This window comes from Apaloderma vittatum, unplaced genomic scaffold, assembly GCF_000703405.1.
Source record: "Apaloderma vittatum isolate BGI_N311 unplaced genomic scaffold, ASM70340v1 scaffold21730, whole genome shotgun sequence".
In the NCBI taxonomy this organism is placed as follows: Eukaryota; Metazoa; Chordata; class Aves; order Trogoniformes; family Trogonidae; genus Apaloderma; species Apaloderma vittatum.
Genome location: NW_009695323.1, coordinates 5221 through 14504, shown reverse-complemented (window position 1 = coordinate 14504; position 9284 = coordinate 5221). Strand labels below are relative to the sequence as shown.

The following is a 9284-nucleotide window of genomic DNA, read 5'->3' as shown; positions in this document are numbered from 1 at the left end:
TGAGAATACCATTTTTTTGGCAAACTGCACAGACCAAAATCTGTTCCTCAACCTATCTGTCCGCAGTCCTTCAGTCTACGTGCTCTCTCTTTGCAAGCTGATCACAGATCTGGTGAGAGAAGCCAGCTTCTGCTAGGGGCGGCAGCAGTAAATTAGATCTCAGATGTACTGGTGACACCCAGAAGCAAGTGAGGAGACCATGAAACTTAGGACATGAAGAATTATGACTACGACTATTACGCTTTCCCACTGCAGCTTGTTGGCTAGTGGGTTGAAGACTTTTTTTGGGGAAAAAGAAAAATCATGGAAGTTGGGCCAAAAAGGTTAGAATAATGTTTGAGTCTTTTCTGTAGGGACTCGAGCCACATCCTCTCCTGCTTCCAACTGTCAAGAAAAGGCTTCATCTTTAATTCCAGGAAACAGGGTTGATAGGGCAGATACGTCGGTTATAAAGAACAGCAAAGAGCCAGCTCCTCTGTTCTGTAGCGTGTGAAGCCAGTCACACCAGCTAAAGACATGACCTAGCACACCATGGCTGAACAAGGAGCTTGTAGGCTTTTTGTGCCCTCCCCACCTGAGGCTACCTCCGCTGCCCATGCCATACTTCAAGGTGGGGACCAGGCTGTGCTGGGACTACCTGCTCCAGAAGCACATCTATTATCCAAGGGGCCACCAGCTGTCCACAGCCTGGTGCTCAAGCCCTGGGTCCCCTTCTGACTGAAAACCTCAATTTTGTTTCTACCCCACTAACCCTCTGCACACTTCTCCCCGGTGCTTGTGGTCCCTGGTCGCTGGCTCCTTAGAACGTGGCGTGTCGCAAGCGGAGGGCAGGAGCTTCCCGGTATCGCTCGCTGTGCCGCACAGCCAAGCCATCTGTCAGCAAAACAGGAAGACACGGGTTCCCTTCCCCTCCTGGGCCCGTTTCGCTATTTTCGGGAGCTGTACTTCTCCCCCGCGCCACGCCAGGCCGGTGTGGTCTGAAGGAAGGGCTCCCGGGCGAGCGAGGGGCCAAAGGCTGGAGCTGCTGCTCTGCCCATCTGCTGCGGCTGGAGGTGTATTCATTATTAATGGAGGTAGTGGCAGTTGCTGCTCAGATATGCAGCCCTGCCTGGGTAAATGAGACATTCTTCAGCAAATTGCTTCGTTTTTTGATTGCTGATTGTACGCGTGTCACCAAGCTGACTCAAGGTTCATCGATGCATGCTCAGTAAATTAGAAAGAACATAACTATGGATCAACCAAGAGAATGAATTCTGTGCCTACAATGACCCAGGGCCATTTAATTTTCTGCTTAATTTTGTTGCAGTCAGTTTGCATTTTGGGTTATTATGCAGTAGGAAATTAACAATAAATAACAAATTTGGTCCTCCTGTGCTTGTAATGATATTTTTATAAATCTTTGTAATGCTGTTTTTAAAAGGATCAAGGTCTGTGCCAGTCTGATACTCCAGCAAGTATGCAGGGAGGAAATAAAGAGAAAAATACATTATTCTTCCCAGATAATCTTATAGTTAAATAGCAAACGGGTGTTTTTTCTTTTCCCTTCTTTCTCCTTCTCTGTATGTGTGGGGTTGGTGGTTTTTTTTTTTCCTTTTTTTGTGTCTGTATGTGCGTGTTATTTTGCATTAACTTAAGGCTCTTCCTCTCTTCTCAGATAACTTGAGGAAAATGGAAACAGATGAGGCTCAAGATATGTCCCAGGTTTCAGGTGAGGTCCTTAACAAATACTTCTACAAAGAAAATCCTAAATTCCCGCTCATCTTTCTAGCACAGAACAATGTTTTTCTTGTTGTCAGTAAAATTGCTTTGGGTCTTTTTTAAAACCAGAGTGGGAATTCAGATATAATTAATGATATTGCTTGATATCAAGCCCAGCAGTGTATGGATTTTTTTAAAAGGGACTGGGTAAATAAAGGAATCAAGGGAATATAGAAGCATAGATGTAATTTTGCATTAAACCTGGGTAGTGTATCCCTGAAGCATGGTCAGGTGCACATTTACACTGTTTCTTGTGGGAGCAAAATTCAGATTGTTACAAAATAAATATAGAACAAACAAAGTTCACCAGGTGGGAGAGGGCAAATACTAATTAAAAGCAAACAAACTGTATTTATCACATAGAGTTATTTGACTTTTTGCAGAGCATTCAGTTTTACTTATGCCAATTAGACCTTTTTTTTTAATTTTTATAAGTCTTTACACTTGTAACTGTTTTTGTCCAAGATGATAATATTCTGAAAATTTTTTAAACAGTAGAGAAGTTAGGTTTCTAAAATTTGCCCTGTAGTGACACAGATAGGATTTTGCACTCTTGCCCCATATTGATATTCTTATGGGGCTTTTACTCTTAACATTCTTGTACATTGGTTCCTTCAAAAATTGGTTTAGCAAGAAATACATACTGATACTGTTGAGAACAAGTTAGTCTCTTTCCCAGTTTCCCTAACGTGCTGGCAGCTGCAACAGTTAATGGCTTTCAGTTTTCACTTTTAGTGTTCAGCCTGGAGCAGGACAAACCCGTGAGGGCACCCAGCAGATATCTGAGCAATGCAGATACCTGGGCGTGTGGCAAGAGGCAGCGCTTGGGCACTGCTGGCTCAGGAGCTGGAGGCCAGATACAGAAGATCATGGTCTCAGTAAAGTGTTAGGTGGCTAGGTCACTGGGTTTTCCTGAAATATGTAAACACACTTTTTTTTCTTGCTCTCTTTTTTTTTTTCCCGCTCCTTTCTAAAAATCTTGGAGAGTTTTCTCAAAAACTGGAACCCAGAACTTTTAGTGTCATCTGAAAATTGAAAATCCAAGACATTTTCTGTCTGAAAGAGCAACAACATATAAATCCTTCACGCCAACAGCACATAATCAGTTACATTTAATATGGGCAAGTCATTCCTAGTCGGCCCTATGGATGCATGTTGCGTTCCTCAGGTAACAAATTTAAAATTGTAACAAGATATGCTTACACACCAGTGTTTTGTCCCAAGCTGAAACAATTTGTAAGTGAAATAAAACCTGTCCTATATATTCTGTGACTGGAGCATGTGTGGCCCTGGCAGAAAAAGCAGTGGGGTTTTAATCCTTTATGCAGACAAAGCCCTGTGGGTCAGCCTGAAGCCGTAAGAGATGCCGTGATTCGAGCCCAGCTCCTCTGCCTGCTGCAGAAACCGTCTCCTCCACTGACCTCCCCTTCCTGGGTACTCATACCTAACCTTTGCAGTATTCTTTACAACAGTGTTAAATTTGAGCTCCACACCCGCTACCTTTTACCCTACAGCACTGGGTTTTAAATTTTTTTTTTTCTCTTTTGACACGGAGAGGAGTAGCATGAGAGATGCTGCTTTGAGTCAAGGAGGAGATTAGAAGGTCACACACTTTGTCTTCCTTATGGTCTGACTCTCCCCTCAAGAGGGAAGGTTTACAAGAAACTGCCGTTTTGCATGTTTGTATATGTGTAAATATATATATATACATGCATTTAATCTGTAGCACTGTTTTCCAAAGTTTGAACTGCTTTAGCGCTTTTCTATGCCCTTTAGCTTTTCGAGCAAATCATGCTAATGGGACTAGTAATCTTCTATGATGAGATTTAAAAAAAAATAAAAATAAAAAATCAGTGTAAGAGAATTTTACCTCTGATAAGAGGCAAACCTACATAAACACATTACAGAAAAAAAGATCTCTTCGAACTCTTCCTGCTCTTCCTATCACTGAGCATCTGGTACTTTCTGTGAGCAGTGGCTGTGAATTGTATTGAGTTGCCCACTGGATTTGTGAACAACTGGCAGAAGAAAGAATTTGCTAACTTACTTTCATTTATAATCTGAGTTGTGTGTGAACTCAGCCTTCTGGAAACAGGAGTTTGTCAGATTAAGTTCCACAGATTAAGTTCTACAAAAGTAGAGGATCTGAAGTTACAGGAACATTTCCTACTTCTTTCTCATAGGCTGGTGAATCCAGAAAGGAGTTTCCCACCCACTCTTTGCCTCCTCCTGGGGTTCTACATGCTTCTAGGATGCGTCATTGCATGATGAGGGAGCTCTACTATACATTGGGAGGGAGTTAGACAATTGCAGAGTTTCAGGAGTGTGAGGTTGTCTTGTCAGCTGAAAACCGCTTTTATTTCTCCTGCTCTGTGAGTAATGCTACAGGTGTAGCTTACGTATGGAATTAGGTGACTTGGTTCACTAGTGCACTTGATTGTGTTTAAATAAAACAAAAAAGGTAAAAAATATTAGTATGGGGGATAGTTCTTTGTTTTGGAGGGTTTTTTGGTGGTTTTGGGGTGTTTGTTTGTTTGTTTGTTTTACAAATCCAGAAATAAAATAGATCTCAAGAAACAATCTCTTGGGCTCAAAAGCAGTGTTTTGCAGCCGTGTGCTTTATGCAGCTGTAGCTGACTCCGGTGTGGCAGGGGCAAGCTGCGCCAAGAGAGTGTAAAACTAGCATGAGTGAGCCAAATCCTGTATGCATACAGACATTCCCACTTCTGGGAATCCAGGCATGGCTGGCTTCTAGGGGAACTGAAATACTGTGTGACTAGCACAGAGTTCACACTTTTTATTTTTCTCCTGAAAGTGATATTTCATGAGGCAAGCAGTTGCAGTTCTGAAATGAGGAGAGAGCTGACATACATTTAACCAAACGGTATCCGGCACCCGTACAAGAGAGTCAGAAAACACAGATAATATCTCACTTAACAAGCAGTATTTTTCCTGCCTTTTTTTTTTTTCTTTTTTTTTTTTTTCTCAGTTCTAGGGCCTAACAGTTAAGGAAGATGAAAAAACAGTGCAATTGTTTCCACATCTAACATAAAAAGATCCCCTAGCACCTACCAGGCTGTGCCACACTCTGCAAATGCAGGAAGAAGGGGTTTGCATTTGATGTTCTTGCTAGGACCTGGGAAGGTGGAAATGAGTGTATCCTGGGCTGGGATCTCTCGCCTGAGAGCCTGGTTCCCGTCCCAGACCGACTCTCTTCTCGTGTCTGGAGGATTTGAGATTCTACTAGTGAAAAAGGGACGTGAAGTGGGTTGTGATGCTCACCCAGCAAAATGTGTGTTGCTTTTCTTTCATGTCTCAAGTGATTCTAGTGTTTCCATAGGAAACAACGCTCAGGTATTAAATACTCCCAATATTACTTTGTTATAAGATAGAAAATGAGATTTCTAGAAGAAATCTTGTGCTAGCTTTCTTTTTCCAGCAGCACCATCGTGGCATGAACTGAATTGTTCTCAGGACTGAATGGAGATGTTAAAGAAACACCAGGCTATGGACTTTGGTAGGAATAAAGGATGCGTAAAACCTTACTGGGATGGGCCCTGTGTTTCCTTCCTCTCTTTCTTCAAGTCCTTAACTATATTGCTAGGGCAGAAATGAGGAAACTCAAATAAACAGAAGTTCAGGGTCTTGTCAGGCACCATTGATAGGTTAAGCACTTTTCTGACAATTTTCATGCAGAAATGGTCATGTGTGGAAATCTGTGACCATCTTCCATCTTGCAGAGCTTCAGGATGAATTGGGAGGATGTATGATAGAGCCTGCAGCTGAAGTTATCTCTGTTTATGACTTGAGTAAAGGCACCATGAGTCAGTGTCAGAAACAGAATTTCTATTCTACAGCTCTCTTGCCTTTTTCGTCTGATATGTCAGGTGGCCCTTTATTTAAAAAAAAAAATAATAGAAGAAAAAAACCACACCCCTTGACCCAAGATCAGATTGCATTTTTTATGCTTCACTTCTTATTTTTGAGCAAAAATATAAAACAGGAATGGAATAAATCTATGGTACTTTTTTTCTGTGATGTGACATTTTAATAATTTACCCCAGTACATGCCACTAGGTTCTCGGTTTTTTAGCTCCATCCCTTCGACCAGTTATTATTCTGGACAGGAACTCTTCCCTCCTTTCTCCCACCCCCTTTCCATTTCTAAATTCATAGGCAAAAGGATATTACTGAGTTTGCATATCTGTAAGATTACCATGCAGTAGTGAACATCATAGTGTGACAATTTAGATGTAGTTAAAGCATGAAATATAAATATCATGCTCTAGAATCCAAGACACAGAGCTCAACAAATTTATCTCTCTTAAATCCAGTTTTTACTGTGCCTTTTTGCATGCAGGGATTTCTTGATCATGTGTAACAGGAAAAAATCAAATGGTGTTAAATGAATCATTAAAGCCAAATTTACTAAGTTTTCTTAACTGCAGTCTCCTGCAAAGAGGGAAGCGTACCAGATCTCCAGCTCTGCCTCACCAGGTCTGTAAGGCAGTCTGATTCATGCTGTCTGGGCAAATGGCAATTAATTTAATAAGTAGAAAGTTGGTATCTGTTTAGTGAACCAAGCAGTTCACCATAACCTGTGAAAGTACTGATCTACTAACAGGTTTCTATTCCAAAATACTGCTTTGACTTACCTTCAAAGCATCCCATTTAGTCTGGTTATTGAAGGATTCCCGTTCAGTCCCCATGTGTTGCCTGATCTAGTCAAGAGGTGGCGTCCCTGCTGGCAGGGAGGCTGGATTAAAATGATCTCTAAGGTCCCTTCCAGCTTAGGCCATTCTATGATTCTATGATTCAGATATATGATTACACACTAAGGAAGTTTTGATTTTGTTTGCTATTGCTTATATCTTAAGTCTGATATTGTGTGTTTATATTGGTTTTTAGCCAAAAAAGCCTTCAGGTTTTTTTAGGGTCTGTGTTCTTCTGCATCTAGACTAAGTCATATCATCAACTTCCGTTCCTGTAACTGGGAGCATGGTTTGAACCTTGGAAGATGAATGTGATTTTTGATTACTACTACCCTTTAACAAATTTCCTTAACCTATATGTAGTGTCAAGAGAGCTGATTCTAACCAGACTGGCTCTTGCCCTGTGATTAAACTTCTGGTTTTTCACTTTTGTTTTGTTGGGAGGTGGAGTGAGTGTTGAAAAAGATGAAATATTTCAGCTGTCTCTCCTCACTCATGCATCCTATCTGAAGAGATGCTTCAGCTTGGCAGGATGGGACTTGCATTGGGAAGTTGCTGGTAGTTCTTGAAGTTCCTTACATCCCATAAAAACAACGCGGAAAACCACAGGAATAACTAAATAAGAAGCTAAACAGTGAATGACGAAAGCTGTTTTAATTAACATCCTTCATTTACTTTCCTCTGCAGTAAAATTCATAGTCCTCCTTTTCCATTTTCACACCTCACCTTTGCTCTTGCACTCGCATCCAGTGGGTGGGATTTTGCACATTTAAGAACACTCCACAGAAGCTGGAGATTGGAGGGGGGACTCTACAAAATCATCTAGTCAGTCCCTCTGCCGGTGCAGATGTTCCTCCATTACCCTTGAGTCCTCTGGCTGCAGTTTTAGATGGTTCACCCAATGCCATCCCAACCAGTCCCACTCGGAGGTAGTTCCACAGTCTGATAGATGCATCATTAAGAAAGGCACTCATCCACTCATTTCATACGTTTTAACCTAGATTTGCGCAAACAATCCCAACCAGCTAATTTGGAAGATGACTCGTATCTACTAGTCATTGCTCCATCCAGGAGTTTGGGAGGAAACCATTTTCTTCTTTCAGGTCAAATCTAGAACTGCTGTCACTTAAATAAGCTGTATTGGTTTTATTTTTTTTCTTTTCTGAGAAATGATTTTAGAATTAGTTAATGCTTTTGTGTTAATGAGGGAAATCTCACTGGAAAAAAAACCACATTAATTTGCTAGGCCTTTGTGCTATGAAATTACTGCACTTGCTGGTGTTGTCTAATAAATTGCATCAGTGTCAACTGGCAACATCTCCGTTTTGGAGACAAAGGTCTTACGTGGACATTACTGAGTTCAAATCCCACTCTGGACCTATACCATTCTCTGCTATTAGTGCAAAGACCGGTCCTTCAGTAACAGCTGATGCAACTGATCACTCAGTTCTTTTGGCAGTTGTTTCCAAGGCACACTTTTTTTGCAGGTGTGTGAAGTCGTCTTAAAAGAAGCTCTGCAGAACTGTGGGTGGGACATGTATGCCGTGACTGAGAGCTAAACCAAGAAACCTTGCCACTTCTGGAACTGCAAAACTTATAGCAAGAGCATTATTTTCCTTGTTGTATTCCATTCAGCACTAAAACAGTTCCATAATGCTTATAACATGTTACAGCACCAGACTGTTTTCTTCTGCAAAACTTTGTGAATACAAAGATACGGGGTTTGTTTTCTCTTTACAGTTGAGAGACCATAAAACCCTTGAAGTCATATTTTGACTGACCTCTGCTAATTGTATATGTTTTAGGATGTCTCAGGAGTTACAGGTGCTTAATTACTTGTAGGCACAAGGATGAGCCAAAGCCTGATATGTGTGTATTAGTGAAGCTTGCTGAAGATGTAGTTGAATTTTTAGTTGAAGATATTTTTTTGGGGGTAGTTCTTCTAGAGTCCCAGAATACTTGTGAGTTACACTTCACTATGTTACTGAAGCAAATCAGATGTGCTCACATTTGTGGAAGAAAGAAGAGTTTTTGCAAAAGAGGACCATTGGACAGCCTTTGTAATCCGTTAGTCTACGTTGGCTAAACTGGATCTTCAGAGCATAGCAGCTGAGAAATATCTGTGCATGTTACACATATCCAAAATGGTAAGGCTGATAACTGTTTCAGACTTTAATAAATTTGGAAGAGACATTGGCCATGCATTCTTTTCACAAATATAAGTCCCATGTATTCAGAAGAAGTTTTCTTTGCAGGACAGCAGATGTTAGTCCTAAGAATGTCATGCTTTTAGTAGTGTTTAGGTTTTTTGTTAAGTTTTGTTTGTTTTATGGTTCCTCTTATGCTATTACTTGAAAATGAGGCTACTCTGATGACTAACTGATGCTGCTTTTTTCACTAGGAAAGGAAAGTCCTCCAATTAGTGATGTCCCAGATGATGCAGATGAGCCTATGCCTGTCCCAGAAGACCTTTCAACTAGTACTGGAGGACAACAGAGTGCTAAGAATGAGAGAGTTTTGGGTAAGATGACTAGTCCTCTCTGATAATGAATATTAGCATATAACATAATATGCCAATAATGTTAAGGTACTATATAGCAAGCAGGTATACAAGCAGGTCCTTTGCCTTTTTATCTTGTTCAGCACAGGATTGCTTGAGTAATCCTGTGCTAAACAAGGATTACTTAATGGGTTTTGTGCAACCTTCTCTTTGGAAAAGACATTCTGAAAGACAGCAGCCCTTTTCATCTGCAGAGAAGTTATAAATTTCCTACTATTTGTCTTACTTCTAAAGCATGACTGAGTGCATGAAAT

At 40.9% G+C, this 9284-nt stretch overlaps 1 protein-coding gene across 1 annotated transcript; it reads left to right on the top strand.

Moving 5' to 3' along the window:
* Positions 1 to 1668: 1668 nt before the first annotated feature.
* On the top strand, positions 1669 to 8991 carry LOC104275132 (DNA-binding protein Ikaros-like; the record flags this gene model as incomplete). Its single annotated transcript, XM_009871003.1, has 2 exons — positions 1669 to 1708; positions 8872 to 8991. Coding segments are annotated over exons 1-2 (160 nt in total), but the record flags the coding sequence as incomplete, so codon positions are not given.
* Between the last annotated feature and the right edge of the window lie 293 nt (positions 8992 to 9284).